We start from the raw sequence: 21,231 nt of genomic DNA on the forward strand, positions 1-21,231 counted from the left end.
TCGTCCGCATATTGATGGTATTTTATCCCGTGCCTCCGAATGATCTCGCCCAGCGGTTTCATGTATATGTTAAATAGTAGGGGGGATAGGACCGAACCCTGAGGTACTCCACATGTTAGGGGCCTCAGGGACGATCTCTGCCCCCCCACTAACACCGACTGCGACCTGTCCGAGAGGTAAGAGGAGAACCACCGCAAAACAGTGCCTCCCACTCCCACCTCCCGCAGTCGTCGCAGAAGGATACCATGGTCGATGGTATCGAAAGCCGCTGAGAGGTCAAGGAGAACCAGGATGGACGCATAGCCTCCATCTCTGGCCCTCCAGAGATCATCGGTCAATGCGACCAAAGCGGTTTCTGTGCTGTAACCAGGTCTGAAGCCGGACTGGAAGGGGTCAAGATAGCTAGCTTCCTCCAAGGCCCGTCGAAGCTGAAAGGCCACCACTTTCTCAACAACCTTCCCGATAAAGGGAAGGTTGGAGACAGGACGAAAGTTGTTTAAGATGGCTGGATCTAACGATGGTTTCTTTAGGAGGGGTCTCACCACCGCCGTTTTGAGTACGGCGGGGAAGTGCCCCTCCCGAAGAGAGGCGGTGACAACCGCCTGGATCCAGCCATGTGTCACCTCCCTGCTGTTAGCCACCAGCCAGGAGGGACACGGGTCCAGAATACAAGTGGAGGCACTTACAGCTCGGATGGCCTTGTCCACATCCCCAGAGGCAACTTCCTGGAACTCAACCCAGAACTGATGTGGCAAATGATCCTCCTTCTCAGTATTGTGTAAATACTGAGAAGATTGTAAGGGCATCCCTTTCCCAGAGCTTTTGTTTTATGCCTGCCTGCTTCACTTGGAAGACTCTTGGTGGTATACAAACTTAATTTTTTATTTTAGTATTATTATAATATTTTTATTTTGCTATTAATGACTGTTTCAATTATGCATTCAAGTTAGAGGAATTAATTAGCATGTAGAAAATGCTGTATTTTGCAAATTGTGGCCTGCTTTACAAATCTTATAAGAAATTATGATGATGGATATAAACATATTTGTTTATGCAAATTGACTATAAACTTAGCAGTTCCCATGTTCCCCTATGTTCTTTGCTTATCCTGTGACAGGTTTACTAGGCAGTGATGAATAATAGAGATCAGCAGCACAGAAGGAGCACTGTCAGTTGTACTCCCCTTCGGTTGTTCTTTTTAATTCTTTCCTGGCACTCTCTTGTTGGCAGATAGTAATATTTCCATTGTTACCATCAATTATGGCTTGAAGGACTAAGGAGGACAAAAAATATCTGGATACTATTTTCAGCTACTGCAGGTTGCTGGAGTCTGTTTGTGCCATCCATTCTAACTTTGTCACTGAGTTCGACAATATGCTAAGAATTACCATCTGGGCTGCAAAACATTGACCAGATAAAGAAAATGATCAAACTTTCATCTTATGGCTGTCTAGATTTTTGCAGCCCAGGTCTGGTAGCCTTACTCCAGATAGACAACAAGATAAAAATATCTCTTTGGTGCCCTTCTAAATAAGGTAGAAGTCTTTTAATAAGGCAATTTAACATTTCATTCATGGAATATTTTCAGTCTTTATTTTGTGAAAGAAAAAATAATGTAATTGTTGATGCAGACATGGCAATTTGAAGACTATCTTGTTCTGTTCTGCTCAGGGTTGGAAATGGCACAGTCCATCCTGTTATTGGCTGGGGGATGACCATGTGATATACAGTGATGCTCGGAGAATGTGCATGGATTTTGGCTCTGCCCTGGTTACCATCACCAACAGGTATGTATCTGCCATAAGTCATCAAGAGGATTTTTTTGTATTGTGGCATTTTTTTAAAAAAATATTCAGGTATTGGTGAGATTGGCTTCTAGATACTCCAGTGTAAAGCTTTTGAAGTACTTACCCATTTTCTTCTTGGTTCCCTTTGGAAGGAGTATGTGCTACTTGGATGCCCGAGATAGTAGTAAAATAGCAGAACCTCTGGGGAAATATTAGGGTTGGAGGAAAAGGTGAGGAAATGATTTGTTCCTTTTTTCCTGGACTAGGTTTGAACAGGCCTATGTGAGCAGCCTCATCTATGGCTGGGAGGATGAATATTTTTGGACTGCATTACAAGACATAAATGAAACCGGTTCTTTCCGTTGGTTGAGTGGAGATGAAGTCACTTATACCCATTGGAACCGTAACCAACCTGGTAAAAGTTTATATCATATTCCAAATTGCAAAAGTATAAGTATATACACTCTTATATACTTTGTTTTAAGTACTGAATATAAGAAAAAAAACCAACTCTGATTTTGTATTTATATTGATGTGGTATATCAATACACTGTGACTTTTTAGAAAAAAAATCATAGTTTGCATTATTAAATATTAATTTTGTGTAAACCAGCAATGAAAATGTTCATATTAAGAATGATTAAGAAATGGATATTACCTACTATTTTAAGGGTCGGTATCTTACTGAATTATAATATCGCTCCATTTGAAATCTGTGCATAGTTCCGGTTATATTATTTCAAAATCTTCTCTGTGAAACATCTTCTCCTACAGGGGAAAATTCTTAGACTTTCTGGGGTTATATAATATGCTGCATGATTAGTGACATCTCCTTCTTAAATTATGATCACCTCATTTATTCCTGTACTTGAGAGCAAAAATGTTCAGGATTTCATTATGGTCCCATATTACTCTGCACACATCAGTGTCTTTAGAAAAATAGTTATCATGATATCATCCACAATAGCATCCTTTTGTACTGGCTTCAGAATTTAGGACTGGGTGGTGGAGTGTTGCACTGGTTTAGTTCTTTTCTCTGTTGCTGGTTCCAATAGATGCTAATGGGGGCAGGAGATCAAGCCTTCGGCCGTTCTTTTGTGTGGTGCCACAGGATTTGGTACTCTCTCCTTTTTAACTGCTGGGTGAGATAATCCAACACCACAGGTTGAGATATCATCAGTATGCTGATAATACTGAGCTTTATATTTCCATCCCTGGTGACACAAGGGATGGCGTGGCTGTCCTTTTGTGGTGCCTGGAGGCTGTGGAAGCCTTGTGAGGGACAACAGGCTTCAACTGAACCTTCTGTAAGACAGAGTGGCTGGGGAGTATGCAAAGTATTGGGACCCAGAACTTTATCATCTTTAGTTCTGGGTAGGGTGGCACTACCCTAGGTAGACTTGGTATGCAACTTGGGGGTTCTCCTAGGCCCATATCTCCTGCTCAAAGAGCAGATAGCACTTCTGGATAGGAGAGCCTTCCCACAACTTTGTGTCATGTGCCAGTTATGCCCTTTTCTGCATTATGAGACACTATTCAATCACTCTTGCCCTGGTCATCTCCCATCTGGATTGCTGCAGTGCGCTGTACATGGGGCTGCTCTTGAAGTCTACTTGGAAGCTACAGTTGGTTTAGGATGGATCAGCACAGACAGTTTTGGAGGCCCCTAAGGGGACACAGCTAACACCACAGTTATGCAAACTCCACTGGCTGCCTATCCGCTTCTGGGTGCAATTCAAGGTATCACCTTTAAAGTCCTTTATGGCGTGAATCCAGGATATCTGCAGAACTATCTTTCCCCAATGGGATTGGCTTGCTCTGCTCATGTTGACAGAAAGGCCCTACTGCAGATCCAATCAGCTAAGGAATTTTGACTGTTGGAATCCAGGAAAGGAGCCTTTTCTGCCATGGTTCCCACTCTTTGGAACATCTTGCCACAAAAGTAAGATCCACCCTCTTTTTTTGCCTTCAGAAAAAGCCTTAAAATATGGCTATGTTGGCTGATATGGGGTCCTGAAGGAGAAGCTATTGATTGGAGGTAGTGGGTGTACTAACAGAGATGGCACCTCTTCTTCCAAACCCTTTTTTTAAAGTTTGCTTTAGTTTTTGTAACTTTAATCTGTTTTTATATATACAAGTGTCAGGTATTTGTGTGTTTCCAACAAAGTATCGCCATATATAACATTCATTAGATGTATGATACTAACTACAGTCTTTAGACATCTTTCTATAAAAAGTTTGCAATCAATATGACAATAACATTTCAGCTTGAATACACATCTGAGAAGATCGGAATGGCATTTTATGATTCAAGGAAGGAGAAAGGTCAGATTTTGTATTGGTAGCAATCTTGTGGTATTGTGAGTCAGAAAGAAAATATAAGCTTAAACCTTTTCTCTTGTGTATTTCCTCTTTCTTATGAACATTAGGTTATAACAAAGGTGGCTGTGTTGCTTTGGCCACAGGAAGTGCCATGGGCCTGTGGGAAGTAAAGAACTGCACTACATTCAAGGCCAAGTATATCTGCAGGCAGAATCTGGGGACACCAGTAAATCCTGAACTCCCTTCACCACATCCTACACCCAGCCTCACTGGTACTTGTCCTTCAGGTTGGACCACCACCTCCAAGCTGAGATATTGCTATAAAGTAAGTCCTGAGTAAAGGAAGGCAGCTTTAGTGCCTTTAGTGATTTGCAGTGATGCTTAAAAGTTTGAATGTTCAATATTCCTGCATAAATATGAACTAAAACATCTGTTCTCTACACAAGATTCTCTAATTTAGAGAACTAAATTAAACAAAGTGAGTCAAAATATTAGACTTCTTATTTATTGAGGAAAATTATTTTTAGGATTAAGGTTAGGACTTTGATTTAGCTACCGTATTTTCACCCATATAACCCGCCCACGCAAATAACCCGCCCACGCGAATAACCCGCAGGTTTTCGGGATCGTGTAAAATATTTTCCGTATACCCCGCCCACGCATATAACCCGCGATGAGTAAGGGAGAAGGGAAACAGCTGAGATCGGTGGGGGCTAAAGAAACGGAGGAAATAGCCTGCGCAAGCTGGGGGAGAGTTGGAGAAACGGAGAAGAGAAACAGCTGAGATCGGGGGCGCTAAAGAAACGGAGGAAATAGCCTGCGCAAGCTGGGGGAGAATTGGAGAAACGGAGAAGAGAAACAGCTGAGATCGGGGGGGGGGGCGCTAAAGAAACGGAGGAAATAGCCTGCGCAAGCTGGGGGAGAATTGGAGAAACGGAGAAGAGAAACAGCTGAGATCGGGGGCGCTAAAGAAACGGAGGAAATAGCCTGCGCAAGCTGGGGGAGAATTGGAGGAACGGAGAAGAGAAACAGCGGAGATCGGGGGGGGGGGGCGCTAAAGAAACGGAGGAAATAGCCTGCGCAAGCTGGGGGAGAATTGGAGGAACGGAGAAGAGAAACAGCTGAGATCGGGGGGGGGGCGCTAAAGAAACGGAGGAAATAGCCTGCGCAAGCTGGGGGAGAATTGGAGGAACGGAGAAGAGAAACAGCTGAGATGGGGGGGGCGCTAAAGAAACGGAGGAAATAGCCTGCGCAAGCTGGGGGAGAGTTGGAGAAACGGAGAAGAGAAACAGCTGAGATCGGGGGCGCTAAAGAAACGGAGGAAATAGCCTGCGCAAGCTGGGGGAGAATTGGAGAAACGGAGAAGAGAAACAGCTGAGATCGGGGGGGCTAAAGAAACGGAGGAAATAGCCTGCGCAAGCTGGGGGAGAATTGGAGAAACGGAGAAGAGAAACAGCTGAGATCGGGGGGGGGCTAAAGAAACGGAGGAAATAGCCTGCGCAAGCTGGGGGAGAATTGGAGAAACGGAGAAGAGAAACAGCTGAGATCGGGGGGGCTAAAGAAACGGAGGAAATAGCCTGCGCAAGCTGGGGGAGAATTGGAGAAACGGAGAAGAGAAACAGCTGAGATCGGGGGGGGGGGCGCTAAAGAAACGGAGGAAATAGCCTGCGCAAGCTGGGGGAGAATTGGAGAAACGGAGAAGAGAAACAGCTGAGATCGGGGGCGCTAAAGAAACGGAGGAAATAGCCTGCGCAAGCTGGGGGAGAATTGGAGGAACGGAGAAGAGAAACAGCTGAGATCGGGGGGGGCGCTAAAGAAACGGAGGAAATAGCCTGCGCAAGCTGGGGGAGAATTGGAGGAACGGAGAAGAGAAACAGCTGAGATCGGGGGGGGCGCTAAAGAAACGGAGGAAATAGCCTGCGCAAGCTGGGGGAGAATTGGAGGAACGGAGAAGAGAAACAGCTGAGATGGGGGGGGCGCTAAAGAAACGGAGGAAATAGCCTGCGCAAGCTGGGGGAGAATTGGAGAAACGGAGAAGAGAAACAGCTGAGATCGGGGGGGGCTAAAGAAACGGAGGAAATAGCCTGCGCAAGCTGGGGGAGAATTGGAGAAACGGAGAAGAGAAACAGCTGAGATCGGGGGGGCTAAAGAAACGGAGGAAATAGCCTGCGCAAGCTGGGGGAGAATTGGAGAAACGGAGAAGAGAAACAGCTGACTTTATCGTAGGGAGAAGAAAAACCAACCAACCCCCCAACTTCTCCCTTCGTTTTCATTCCTTGCCCTTTCCAATTGTCAAGCTTTTTGCCTCATTCTTCCTACTTCCCACGGAGAAGTAAAACTCCTTAACTGCTCAGGTTGGGAGCTCAAAAGGGAAAAATTATATGCTGGACCTTTCCCCCTCCTCCCCATCAGGGCCCTTTACACATTTCCCCCTCTCCTGTGTTTTGTGTGTGTGTGTGCGCGCGTGCTTGTGTGTTTGTGTGTGTTTGAACGTCCTGCGGAAGTCAAGTCATTCTTCCTACTTCTCCGTGGGAAGTAGGAAGAATGAGGCAAAAAGCACTTGAACCTTTAAGCTCCATAAACCTCAGAAACGTTTCCTACGATAAAGGAGACACACACACACACACATATCACCTCTCCTTAAAAAAAAAAAGAAGAAGAAGCAGCCCTGGGTCCTAAACCAAAATTATGCAGCTGGAACAGAGTTGAGGCATGTGAAGCTAAAGCAGCAGACACGTTTGGGGGCGGGGGGGGGAAGGGAGGCAAAGCGGGACACTTTATGTGTGTATGAGGGAGGGGGGGAGGAGTTGAAGAGGGTGGAGGTGCCTTAAAAGCCTACCCCGGTTGTCTTCAGAGCCTTTCAGACAGGCTGAATTGGTCTTCAAAGCCAGCCTAATTAGAGATACGTAGAAGTAATAGGTCCCACTTGGTATTTCCCATCCCGATCCCCCCCACTCCCTCCCCTGAAAAGGCTGCTAGGTGGGATATCTTGAGGCACTCGACCCGCGTCCCCGCCTCTGTGTTTTGTGTGTGTGTGTGCGCGCGTGCTTGTGTGTTTGTGTGTGTTTGAACGAGAAGAAGTCCTGCGGAAGTCAAGTCATTCTTCCTACTTCTCCGTGGGAAGTAGGAAGAATGAGGCAAAAAGCACTTGAACCTTTAAGCTCCATAAACCTCAGAAACGTTTCCTACGATAAAGGAGACACACACACACACACATATCACCTCTCCTTAAAAAAAAAAGAAGCAGCAGCAGCCCTGGGTCCTAAACCAAAATTATGCAGCTGGAACAGAGTTGAGGCATGTGAAGCTGAAGCAGCAGACACGTTTGGGGGCGGGGGGGGGGAAGGAAGGCAAAGCGGGACACTTTATGTGTGTATGAGGGAGGGGGCGAGGAGTTGAAGAGGGTGGAGGTGCCTTAAAAGCCTACCCCGGTTAAGGAGTTTTACTTCTCCGTGGGAAGTAGGAAGAATGAGGCAAAAAGCTTGACAATTGGAAAGGGCAAGGAATGAAAACGAAGGGAGAAGTTGGGGGGTTGGTTGGTTTTTCTTCTCTCTACGATAAAGGATAGCTGTTTCTCTTCTCCGTTTCTCCAATTCTCCCCCAGCTTGCGCAGGCTATTTCCTCCGTTTCTTTAGCGCCCCCGATCTCAGCTGTTTCTCTTCTCCGTTTCTCCAATTCTCCCCCAGCTTGCGCAGGCTATTTCCTCCGTTTCTTTAGCACCCCCGATCTCAGCTGTTTCTCTTCTCCGTTTCTCCAACTCTCCCCCAGCTTGCGCAGGCTATTTCCTCCGTTTCTTTAGCGCCCCCGATCTCAGCTGTTTCTCTTCTCCGTTTCTCCAACTGTCCCCCAGCTTGCGCAGGCTATTTCCTCCGTTTCTTTAGCCCCCCCGATCTCAGCTGTTTCTCTTCTCCGTTTCTCCAATTCTCCCCCAGCTTGCGCAGGCTATTTCCTCCGTTTCTTTAGCGCCCCCGATCTCAGCTGTTTCTCTTCTCCGTTCCTCCAATTCTCCCCCAGCTTGCGCAGGCTATTTCCTCCGTTTCTTTAGCGCCCCCGATCTCAGCTGTTTCTCTTCTCCGTTTCTCCAACTGTCCCCCAGCTTGCGCAGGCTATTTCCTCCGTTTCTTTAGCCCCCCCGATCTCAGCTGTTTCTCTTCTCCGTTTCTCCAATTCTCCCCCAGCTTGCGCAGGCTATTTCCTCCGTTTCTTTAGCGCCCCCGATCTCAGCTGTTTCTCTTCTCCGTTCCTCCAATTCTCCCCCAGCTTGCGCAGGCTATTTCCTCCGTTTCTTTAGCGCCCCCGATCTCAGCTGTTTCTCTTCTCCGTTTCTCCAACTGTCCCCCAGCTTGCGCAGGCTATTTCCTCCGTTTCTTTAGCCCCCCCGATCTCAGCTGTTTCTCTTCTCCGTTTCTCCAATTCTCCCCCAGCTTGCGCAGGCTATTTTCTCCGTTTCTTTAGCCCCCCCGATCTCAGCTGTTTCTCTTCTCCGTTTCTCCAATTCTCCCCCAGCTTGCGCAGGCTATTTCCTCCGTTTCTTTAGCCTACACCGATCTCAGCTGTGTTTTTTTTTTTAAACCAAAATGCTTCGGCAGTGAAGCCCTTTCACAGAGCAAAGCAGAAGAAGGGAGGGGTGTCTGTGTGTGTGAAAACGGAGCCACAGCCGCGCCGCCGCCTCCTCCCCTTCCCTTTCTGCCGGACTTCCAAGCCCAGAGAAGGCGAGGAGCTGCAGAATCCAGGCTTCCTCTCACCTCCTGCTTCTTCCTGGTCGCTTCGCCCATAGCCAGGGGTGGGGTTTTCACGAAGGCGTCCCGAAACCCAAGCAGGGAGAAAAGGGAGAAAAGGAGCCCGAGCCGCCGAGCCAGCCCACTGCCCCGAGGAAAGTGGTGGTCCTAAGCTCTCCCTTTACCGGTAGTTAATCTGTGTAAAATATTTTACGTATACCCCGCCCACTTTTATACCCCGCAGGAGGGCGCTGTGCATGTAAAAAACGCATATAACCCGCGGGTTATATGGGTGAAAATACGGTAATCCACAGATTCATTTTCTTGTGTTTTAATCATTCTTTGGTTGTATAATTTGTGTTTTGCGTTGTTGTTTTACTACATGATCCACTTTCTTTGGAACTTCAGTTTATATACATATATTCTGGTTTATATACATATATTCTGGTATATTCAGCTTCAGCTTCAGTTTATATACATATATTCTGGTGTTTTTTTTTCTACAAAATTATCTGGTATAATTCAGAATTCATAGTTCTATCAATTATGGCAATTATTATCCCGGTCCAGAGGCAACAAAGTGGCCCCAAACTATGATGCTGCAATCACCATCTTTCACAGATCTTCTTTCATCTTTCTTATGCTTTTCCTTTTGCCAAACATAAAGCTTTTCATTCAAGGCAAAAAGTTCTTTTTTGATCTCATCTATTCACAGGACATTCTTCCAGAAGCCTTCTGGCTTATCCATGTGGTCTTTTGTAAACTAAATGACAATCAATATTCTTTTTGGAGAGTAGCGACTTTCTCCTTTTAACCCTGGTATGCCAAGTGTTCTTCTGATTGTGGTCTCACAAACACTAACATCTGATTATCATCCCATTGGTTGAAAAACATGGCTCTAACCTCCTTCAAAGGAACTGATACATTCTGGAGGTTCTCCAGGGATAGTGCAGAAAGGACCACAGGTAGGTATTATCAAGTCCTGATTCGTCCGGAGACTGAGTGGTAATTTCTTCAGCCACACCTCTCACTCCTTCCCTTAGCCCCCAGTTTCCTCTTAGTCTGGTCAGAAGGAAATTAGATTTCCTTGGTTCCTTAAAATTGAGGAATACTTTTAAATTGAATGATTGGAAACTCTAAATTCTAATTTGACTAGCTGCTGGGATTATCGAGGCCGTTCTTCATTGCCACCTGTTGGGGTAATCAGGAGCTGGTTTGGCTGCCATTGCCGGTTTCCCTGTCATGTGGCGTCTTTGGTTCCTGTTGCAGGGAATGCCAGGCCTCGGACACAGCAGCTCTGCTGGGGTTAGTATCCCCAGGGCCGGCCGTGATCCATTTGACGGGAAACGCCAGCTTCTAATCCTTCCAGGAGTGGAGAAGCAGTGGCCATCAGGCAAACACACGGCAGCAGCCATTTTGAGGTGCTGCAAGATCAGCCGTGTGACAAGCAGACAGTGGAGCAGCTCGGAATTTGCTCCGGAAGATGGTGGACTCCTTGCGACTGTGACACCAAGCAGGTTATCAGAGCGGCGCATTGCAGTGGGGCAGCTAGAAGCAGTGTCACTGAGTAAGCCACATGTGTTTTAAGATGGCAGCCGCCAGAAACAAGCCTGAGCCATGGCCTTCAGCCGCTAGCCAAGACCGGGGGGCGGAGGAGGAGTCCTCAAGGCCACATACCAGAGTGCAGGCTGCCAAGCCTTCAGCTGCTCAGTGACCATCCTGGGCCACCATTAGGGATGAGCAGTGGCGCCAGTAGGCTATTGAGAAGAGGGTGGCCCAGGCGGAGAAGCAGAGGGAGGTTCAGGATGAAAGGCTGAGCCCTCTCCATAGATCCATGTCTCCAGCTCACTGCTTTAGGCCCCCTCCCCCTTTATCCCCAGCTAGAGTTCAGAGGGGCTCCAGGCAGGATATTTCCCCTTCTCCATCCCTGTCCCCAAGGGCAGTTAGGGATGTTATGGGTGATCTCCTAGAGGGGACTTCAAAAGACTACCTTCATCCCAGGCCCATTCTGGCTCCTCAGGAGCCTGAGCCACAGGATGAAGATGTGCCACAGGATGAGGTTGACCCCTAGCTGGATCCTGAGGCTGTGGATCATTTACCTGTGAGCTTGCGCAGGTTATAGCCACAGCCATTTCTCAGGGTATTGCCACTGGGTTGGTTCAACAGAAGGGGTCTACCCAGGGTCATGGGGCTCAGAGTCCAAACATGCCCAGTCACAAAGGAGGGCCTTGCCACGTGAGGAGCAGAGACCAATCTCTTCATCGCTAGCCAGCGATGGGTCTATTATGGGGGAGGAGTCCCAACAATAGATGGAACTATCAGAAGACGAGAAGACCTTACCCCCAGACCCTCCAGCCTTTTGGGGGCTATTCACTCCCTCCCTATTCAAGCCTCTTTTGCACAAGACACCATGCTACCACCAAATTAGGCCCAGGAACCTCCGCTCCGGCTACTGCCATGGCCCCGGATCCTAATCAGGCCATGTTCGCCAATAGCTCCACAGATAAGGAGGTTCCGGCCCCACTGCTGTTTTTGGAAATTGTTAAGAAGCAGTGGGCCAGACCAGGGACCCTATCTAATCTGGCTGGCAACGACCGCTGGTTTTATAACATGGAGCAGGGGTTCTCACAGGCACTCTAGGTTCCCACAATAGATGCCCCAGTTGCAGCTTTAGCAACTTCCTCAGCCATAGTTTCTGGGACGTGGCTGATAAGCTCAAGACTGAGGACAAGAGAGCCGAGCTTACCCTGAGTAAGAATTTTCAGCCTTTGGCCTGGGCCATTAAGGCAGCGGTGGCCTCTTTCTTTAACCGCACCAATCTGCTGCGGTTGCGTTAACTGCAGCAGCGTATCCCCCCATGCGATGATCATTTGATTCAGGATCTTACCAAGATAATGGCAGAGACTCGGTTCTCCACTAATGCGATCCTGGACTCCATCAAGTATGCATCTAGGGCTCTTTCCACTTCTGTGACCTCAAGTTATGGAACTGGCAAGCTGATAATAAATCTAAGTGGCAACTGGTGTCAGCGCCGTATGCAGGGGGATCTTTATTTGGGGATTTGTTAGAGCTGATTCTTGTCAAAAATAAGGATAAGAAAAAGGTCCTGCCCACTACTCAAAAGTGCCCTGAGTTGTGCCCAGTGCCTTGCAGCCACAGGTCCAATTTCCTGTCCACAGACTCGGATTACCATCAGCAGAGATATTTTCCAGGCAGGTCAGACAGACAGAATCCCACACCATTCTTTCAGGACAGAGGCAGGTTCCAGCACCAGTCCAAATGATCCTTTTGAGAGGGGGGGTGTTGCCCCTTCCACAAGGGGAAGTGACTCAAACCTGAGCCTTCCTATAGGTAGCCGCCTGGCTCACTTTGCAGAGCAATGGGGACTAATCACATCTGATGCTTGGGTCATCAGCACAGTGAGGGAAGGACTCAGTTTGGAATTCCTCTCCTCCCCTCTGAACTACTTCAGAACCTTTCGAATGTCGAAGAACCCAGTAAAGTGTCAACTCATGAAGCTAGTTATTCGCCATCTGTTAGAAATTAAGGCGATCAAACCGATTCCACTGGGAGAACATGGGTTGGGGTTTTACTCCAACTTCTTTGTTATTCCGAAGAGTTCAGGGGGCGGGGTTGGAGAATGATCTTAGATCTAAAGCTCCTGAATGCTTACCTGGTTTACAGACGCTTCAAAATGTCCTCCCTAAGATCCATTTTGCAGGGAATCAACGAGGGGGGGGGATCACCTAGCATCCATAGATCTCACAGAGATCTGCATATCCTAATCTTACCATCATACCACAAATACTTCAGGTTTTCCCAAGCGGGTCCCATTGCCAATATCAGGCCCTCCCATTCGGGTTGGCCTCAGCCCCGAGGACATTCACGAAGGTTCTAGCAGCTTTGGTGGCTTACCTGCGCTCCATCCCAGTGAGGCTCCAGTGCTACTTGGACAACATCCTGGTCCAGGCCCAATCACCATCTAGACATTGCAGGACCTGGGGTTCTCCGTGAATTTTCCAAAAAATCATCTGTCGACAACAACAAGGCTTCTACGCCTGAAAGCAATTATAGACTCCAGGGCAGGGGTAGTTCTTCTGTCTCCCGACTGTCAGTCCAGCTTTCAAAACCTGATCTGACAGATTCGCCTCAGATGAGCTATTCCCATTATAGACCCTTCCCGCCTCTTGGGCAAAATGATCTCATGCATAGGGATTGTGCCTTGGGCACACCTACACACCAGGACATTGCAGTGGGCTCTCATCCCCTACCAACGTTGGCTCATGAACAACTCCAACATCTCTATCATGCTCAGGTATGGCTGTTGCTGCACTGGTGGCTCTCCCCAGTGCTCTCCTGGGGATCGGAGTTCAGGGAGCCAACAAGGTTCACCGTGATGACAGCTTCTTCAGCTGGGGGGTGCTGATGGGATCACAGCTGGCACAAGGTCATTGGAATGTAGCCAATCTGTGCCACAATATAAACTGGCTCAAGTTGAAGGCAGACCGGCTGGCGCTCCCGCAATTTCAGTTGTCCCTGGTAAACCGACACATACTGCTCCTGACAGACAACATCATTGCAAAGGCACACATCAACTGGCAGGGAGGAACTCACTCAAAGGCCCTCTGTGTCAAGGCACAGCAGCTCGATACACCTGGCGTCAGTGGTGGTGGAACACATCTCGGGGTTGGCCAACCATCAAGCCAAGTGGCTCAGCCGGCCACAGTAGACCATGGGAAGTGGCAATTGCATCCCAGCTTGTTTCATCAGATTTGTCAGTGCTTCGTCACTCCTATGATGGACCTCTTCGCCACCCCAGCGAATGCCCAGTTGCCTTGGTTCTTCTTGAGGTTCCTGATGAGGGGACTAGAAGGAATGGACGCCCTCTGGAGCCGATGGCCAAGCGGACTTCTCTATGCCTTTCCTCCCCTTTCCCTCCTTCCAGGAACAATCAGAAGATAGAGGCAGAGGGGGCAGAGGTCATTCTCCTGGTGCTGCACTGGCCCAGGAGACTGGTATGCGGACTTAGTGCTGTTGTCAGTCTCCCCCCCCCTGCCATGGAGGATTCCACAGGAGGAGGTCTCTTTGTGCCAGGGGGTCTTGCAACATCCGGAACCCCCGTGGCTCTATTTGACTGCCTGGCACTTGAATGGAGCCTCCTGAGGAACACCAACTTCTCCTGAAGGGTCATTTCGACCATCGAGGCATTGAGGAGATCGTCGACTATGAGGATCTATAACTCCATGTGGTTTTTGTTCGTCAGGTGGTGCACATCAAACAGGATGGTTGCTGCCACGGCCTCAACTCCCCAGGTCCTGGAATTCTTGGAGGACAGACTAGAAAAGGGGCTCTTCCATAGTACGATCCAACATCAGGTGGCAGCCCTGTCCACTGTACTTGCTGGGGAAGGTCAGGTTCCACTGTTGCAACTCCCCGTTATTAAAAGCTTCCTTAGAGGAATGGCAAACCTTTGCCCTCCCACCGTCCATAGCAATAGCAATAGCAGTAGACTTATATACCGCTTCATAGGGCTTTCAGCCCTCTCTAAGCGGTTTACAGAGAGTCAGCATATTGCCCCCAACAATCTGGGTCCTCATTTTACCCACCTCGGAAGGATGGAAGGCTGAGTCAACCCTGAGCCGGTGAGATTTGAACCGCTGAACTGCTGATCTAGCAGTAGCCTGCAGTGCTGCATTTAACCACTGCGCCACCTCGGCTCGCGTTCCCTATGGGACCTGCCCCTGGTCCTCTGGGCTCTCACAGGACATCCCTTTGAACCCCTATAGACTGTCAGTTTACAATACCTCATGCTCAAGGTTGCGTTTCTGAAAGTCATAACATCAGCCAGACGCATCTCGGAACTGGGAGCTCTGTTATCACGGGGAGACCTTTGCATGTTTCATCAGGATAGAGTGGTTCTTACATTAGATCTTTTCTTTATCTCGAAGGTGAATACCCCATTTCATAGAGCTCAGGAGGTTGTGCTCCTGAATTTTTGCCCGGGATCCACTTACTTTAGGGAACACCTCTGGCATCAGATTTACCTCTGATCCGCAGATCAGAGGCATTGTTAGTTTCTTTCCAGGCATCTACCATGGGGGCATGGGTCATGGCCACGACGATCGGGCATTGGTATTTTGCAGGGCCATTGTTATGGCCTATGAAGCCTCAGGTTGTACACCGCCTACTAGCATTACGGCCGGAGTGCTACAACCATGACAGCGTAGTCTACTAGGGCTTCTTTCGAGGATATATGCAGGGCAGCCACATGGGCAACACCATCACCTTTTATTTGACACTACCGACTGGATGCCTTTGCATCCGCTGAGACGTCCCTTGGGCCCAGAGTTGTAGCAGGTCGTGACCACCCTGGCCACTATGGACTAGGAGGTTTCACCCCTCCTGGGAACTGTAGCTTGGGTATGTCCTACCTGTGGCCCCTCCCGCACTATCCCTGGAGAACAAACGTTGGTTCTTACCTGAACGTTGATTCTGAGGGATGTGCGAGAGGGGCCACATCTCACCCTATTCAGATCCGTAGCATCATAAATAATAGAGCCTGGGCTGGGGTTGGCCTGGTTGTCTTCTTGTGTCCTTTCAGATCTATCTACACTGCCGCGACCTCAAGGAAAACTGGGAGCCAAGGGAAGGAGTGAGAGGCATGGCTGAAGAAATTACCACTCAGTCTCTGGACCAATCTGGACTTGATAATACTCAGCTGTGGCCCCTCCCACACCTCCCTGAGAATCATCGTTCAGGTATTTTTGTCCCTGCAGATATGTAGCTTTGGATCATTTTCCTCAATAAATGGACTGTCAGAGGCAAGAAATCGGGAACCAGGATATATAGAGTTCAAAAGAACTACAGTTTATTTCATGTTATCTATTCACAAGAATCTGATCTACTAGCAGTCAAAGCCAGCTAAGAGTCAATATATTTCAAACGGGACTGGATTTAAGTTTCTTATGGGCGCATAGAGTTTCCAAACTGATGATTCATTTTACTCCACCCTCAGGCCCAGCCTAATCATCTCCTATATGAATAAATTTAAAGTTTTTAACTCATTTGTTTAACTGAGTTCTCTTTATCTAGTTTTAAAACTTGTATGGAAAACTGGTCACATTTTAGGTCATATTTATGTAAATATATATTGAACATTCAAAAGAGTTAACAAACTTATAAGCATCACCATATACTCAAAGGATTAAAGAGAAAGAGAATGATTTTAACTTGAATTGATTTTAATACAGCAGTTTCATAATTCAACATAAATGCTATAGTTTGAATGTGATTGTATTTCCTAGTTAGTGTGATACAGTAACAGCATATTGGTTTGTTAGTTAGAGATCCTTTAGCTCTGCAGAATAGTGTGAAAATATTTGTAATAAAATGTCTTTTTGAAGCCTACCTAGAAGTTGCAATGAGTGTAAAATATAGCAGGAAACTTGTTAGATAGTTGGAAACAGGAATTGTTATTTAGGGACATTACATTTGATAGTACTGCTTTATACTGCTTTGGAAAGACTCCACTTTGAAGACTGCATCAGTTTTGTTCACCATGATACAAACAGATGTTGAACATGCAGGAAAGAACAACAAAGATGATTAGGGGGCTGGAAACAAACGTATGATGAACTGTTGCAGGAACAGGGTAAATCTACTCTAATGAAAGAAGGACTAGGGGTGACATGATAGCAGTCTTTCAAGATTTGAGGGGCTGTTACAGAGAAGAGGGATACCAATTTAAAGCACCTGGGGGTAGGACAAGAAAACAACGGAAAATTATCAAGGAGCCATCCAACATAGGACTAAGGAGAAATTTCCTGACAATAAGAACAATTAATCAGTGGATTAATTGTTCTTGCCTCCAGAGGTTGTGGGTGCTCCATTAGGTGGAGATTTTTGAGAAGAGGTTGGATAGCCATTTGTCTGGATTGCTACAGGGTTTGCTGCCTGAACAGGGGGTTGGACTAAAAGACCTAAGTCTCCTCTAACTTTGTTATTCTGTATTGCAAACTGTCATATGTTATCCACTTGTTTCTAAATATAGTTCAAAATGCTATTTTGCTTGGTTCTTAGGTACCTTCCTGAATATTCTCTCTGAGAAAACAACATAGAGTCCTCATTACAGGAGGTTAAATGGCAAAACTTCTAGATAATGCTTTTTCACTGTGGAACATTTCCCACTTTTGGTCTGGTGTCCTTCCAGAACCTAATTCAAACAGTGCTTTTCAAGAAAGTTTGGGGGGAAGATTAATGCATGGTGTTTGTGTCATTGTAATGTACTGTATTGCTGTCCTTGTTTGTAAATTACCCATTCAAATTATAATAGTATATAATAACACCAAAAATAAATAAAAATAAAATAAATATAGAAGACTATGACTTTAAATGTAAGAGCAAATGATACCAGGGAATAAATTAAGAGATGAGATGAAAGAAAGAGAAATTGACGTGTTTTATGACTATGAACTGAGGAGAAAGGTAATGGGTATAATGAATAGATTTGTATCTCTTATCACACATTACTGTAAATATGGTTTTGGCTAAGTAAGAAAAAAACCCAAAACCAATCAATATTGAAGGCTTTAGATAGAATAGAAAACATGAGATTCACATCATCCTATCCCAAATGCCAACTAGGTCATGAGAAAACATGATGCTCCTTTTGCATATTCATCAAATTCTGCCTTTGTTGAGGAGAAGAGATATTATTCCAATGGAGCATTATTTTAACGGGGTAGATTTTCATTTTCCAGTGCAGTATTTGTGTGAGACATATCCTGTCATACATTTCTAACAAAAACCAGAGTCAGTCATGCTGCGATAATTACAGGGATAAATTCGTAAAATTACCCTTTCTCCTTAATTTTTGGACAGGTATTCAGCTATGATAAGCTGCAGGAAAAGAAAAATTGGATCACAGCACATTTGTTCTGTCAGGAATTAAAAGCACAGCTCTTGAGCTTGAGTGATTATGAGGAAGAACATTTTGTAGCCAATACCCTCAACAAGATTTTTGGGTGAGGAATAAATTAAGTACTTAAGTAATTTTGTGACTAATTAGAAAATGTATACTTTGGAGTTACAGGTTTATATACATTTGTGCATTTCTCTGTGCTCCTGAATATATACACGCATTGGCAGAGTATAAGGTAATTTTACCCAGAGTTTCTATATATTTTGTAAATGCCCAAATTGACCTCACTAAAAACATAACTTAAATCACGGCAATACTTTTATTTGGGGCAAGTAATTAGAGGAAATGAAGAAGAAGAAGAATTGTTCAAATTTTTCTCAGCATCAAAAGCAAAATCAGACTACTTCTCTTAACTATGTCAAATGGGTTTTTTCATCTATGCAATCATCTCTTTATCCCCCTTTGCTATGACCCAGGGAGTTGGAACCTGACATTCATGAGCAACATTGGTTCTGGATTGGATTGAATCGCCGTAGCCCTAGAGCTGAGGGAAGTTGGAGCTGGAGTGATGGTGTTGGAGTGAGTAGTGGATTTTCTATTTGGAATATACATGGAAAAATGTAAATATTTAGACAGTATTTATTAGTTTGTTTATTTATTGAATCAGCTTTTTTAAAATTACAAATTGAGCTACAGGCTGTTTAATATAGCATTAATTTTGTCTGCTTAGACCAATTAGTCAATTTTTTTTTACTGAAAACAGAAAAACCTATCTAAACTTTATAATAAATCAAATAACATTCTCTCTATTCTGTATTTTGTACTCCAATGCATCAAACAAATTAAATGCCAATATTTACATTAAAAATATCTGAAAAGAATTTGGAAAAATATGGGTTTTTCAGTTTCTCTTTTTTCTGACTGTGAAGAATTCTCACTATCAGCTGTTTCTACTTTTGATTAATTATACTGGATTAAGATATGCCCATCCTGAGGCAAGCTCTGCTTTCATATATAGTTGTTTATTTTTTGACTTGGTGAATAGTTTTCAAAACTTTTAATAATTTAAAGCACAAACATTAGAAAATATTTCATTTTTCTCACCCAAAATGTTCTAACCTTTAGAAAACTAAGCATAACTCAGGAAAAGGAGGAAATAAGAATGTGTTGGCAAAGGATCAAGATCAACCTATCTGAGTCTTTTTGCACCTACAGCCAAACATGATCTGAGGGTTTTTCTCCAAATCTCTTTGGAACTAACTGCTTCCCATTTGATTTTGGCCTCTAGTTTTCTTATCACAACTTTGACCGCAGTAATCATGATAATGACGACATCCGTAACTGTGTTGCCCTGGACTTGGCATCCTTGCAGTGGGTGCCTCTGCAGTGTGAAATTAAACTGGACTGGATCTGCAAATTGCCCAAAGGTGACTGGGATTGTAATGAGGAGGCAGGGAGGGAGCAGAATAAAAGAAGTGATGAGATTGTGCAGAGCACAAGGTATTTGAGATAAGGTTTGGACATGGTTTGTATTGTTAATTCCATTCTCTATTTTGGGAATTGAATGCTTATGTACTTACAAACACTATTAAGCATCTCTATCAAAATTTTGCTGTTTATTTCTTCATTTCTATATGTCTTTAAATATGATATTTTAAAGAAGATTTATTAACTAATTTTAGTTGTGAAAAATGCCTAATAGCTGTCAGTTACTTTTGAGAATGTCCATCTAAGGAGACCACATGATTAATATAGTTAAAGCTGTGTTCTTCAGACTGAGACAGTTTTGCCCCATTTGATTTGCAAGGTTAACTTTTTATGACTGTCCTGAATTTTTTTTAAAAAAAGCTTCCACTACCTTGCTTTTCTTTTTATTGCTGTATTATTATGGCAGTTATTGTCTAACTCACAAATGTATGTGGATAGCTCCACTGTTCCCTCTAAGGTGCGCGCCTGCGCGGCCACGCACGTCGCTAGAAACCTCCGCGCAGAGATTTCTAACTGCCGCGCAGAGCTTTCTACCAAAGCAAACGTGGGGAAGTCCTTTGCAGGCAGCTAGAACTGGCCGCCTGCAAAGGACCTCCCCAGACTTGTTTTGATGAGCCGCCCATGGCAGTGGTGCCTCTCTCTCCACGTGGAGCTGGCCCCCGCGTTATCCCTCCCCCTTCCTCCTCTGCCGTGCTTTTGAGGCCGCGGGAGCTAGTAGGAAAGTGGCGGAGGTGGAGGCAATGGCAGGGATAACCCAGAGCCCAGCTGAGGTGCTACGAGCAAAGGGGGAGGCACCACCGCCGCTGCTTTGCCGGTGAAGGAGAAGGAGCAAGAGGACTGGCGGCTTTGAAATGGTCCCGCCGGCTGCAGATTTGATTCAGCGTAAGCAGGGGCCGAACACATGCTGAGCCGACTTTGCGCAGTGAGGCGGAGTAATTCAACCCCCCCCCCAAAGAACACGTGTCTGTGTGTGTGTGTGTGTGTGTGTGTGTGTGTGTGTGTGTGTGTGTGTGAGAGAGAGAGAGAGAGAGAGAGAGTTGGATGAAAATTGGTGGCCAAAGGAGTGGAAGGAAGGAAGGAAGGAAGCCCTGCCCCCTGTGAAAAAAACTGAAGATGGAGCAGTGAATGAATAAGCCATAAAAGCAACAAACAGTTAATGCGTAAGTAAGCTGAGGAGGAAGTTCTCAACTAAGGAAGCAATATTAGAAAGAAATATAAAAAGCTCAATATGCCAAAACACTTATTTTAGTCTTCATTTAATTACTTGTATTGTAGTCTGATGTAACATCTTTTTAAAGTTAACGTTAGAAAAGATAGGGTACAAAACTTTTTTTTTTTAATTTTAAAAAAAGATTTTATTGGTAAAAAGAAAATACAACATCCATAACTTGTAAAAAACAATACAACTACATTTTGAGATATTCCCATACTATCAAATCATTATAAACATCAAAGGTTAGGTATCTTATTCCTTCCCTCCCTCTTCTCTTCCCTCATTTCTTCTTTTCCATATCCTTTTCTTCCCTCCCCCCCTTACTTCCTTCTCCCCTGCCTTCCCTCCTTTCTTTTCTCCTTTCCTCCTTTCCTTCCCCCTCCTTTCCCTCCCTCGGTCCCCCCCTCCTTCTCACATACCTTTCCTCCTTCCCTTCCTCTTTCCCTCCTCCTTCCTTTTCTCTTAATCTCCCTCCTTTCCTCCCTCCTTCCTTCCTTCCTTTCAACTCTCCTTCTCTCTTTCTTTCCCTCCCTCTTTCCCTCTTTACTACCCTCTCCTCTTCCCTGCCTCCTTCCTCCCCCGGTTTCTTCTCTTTCTTCTCTCCTTCTTTCTTCCCACCTTCTTTCCCTTCTCTTCTTTCTCTTCCTCCTCCTTATCCTTCCCCCCTTCTTCTGCCTTTCCTGTTCCTCTCCTTTCTCCTCTCCATCCTGACTTCCCTACTATCCTCCTTCCCTCCCCTCTAACCTTTGTTACATTTACATATTTTCCTCTGCTGAGGACAAC

General features: G+C 45.6%; 1 protein-coding gene across 2 annotated transcripts in view; it reads left to right on the forward strand.

Moving 5' to 3' along the window:
* Positions 1–21,231, forward strand: part of MRC2 (mannose receptor C-type 2) — a 98,141-nt gene that overhangs the window by 51,993 nt on the left and 24,917 nt on the right. For both annotated transcript variants that reach the window (XM_087713290.1, XM_087713291.1), the window contains exons 10-15: positions 1,672–1,787; positions 2,054–2,202; positions 4,217–4,434; positions 17,708–17,850; positions 18,224–18,326; positions 19,036–19,174. In XM_087713290.1, the coding sequence (XP_087569416.1) occupies positions 1,672–1,787; positions 2,054–2,202; positions 4,217–4,434; positions 17,708–17,850; positions 18,224–18,326; positions 19,036–19,174 (868 nt within the window). The remainder of the gene's footprint in view (positions 1–1,671; positions 1,788–2,053; positions 2,203–4,216; positions 4,435–17,707; positions 17,851–18,223; positions 18,327–19,035; positions 19,175–21,231) is intronic.

The sequence above is a fragment of the Thamnophis sirtalis genome, unplaced genomic scaffold (assembly GCF_051295495.1).
Source record: "Thamnophis sirtalis isolate CommonGarterSnake01/CBP01778 unplaced genomic scaffold, rThaSir2_p1.2 scaffold_4, whole genome shotgun sequence".
Classification (NCBI taxonomy): domain Eukaryota; kingdom Metazoa; phylum Chordata; class Lepidosauria; order Squamata; family Natricidae; genus Thamnophis; species Thamnophis sirtalis.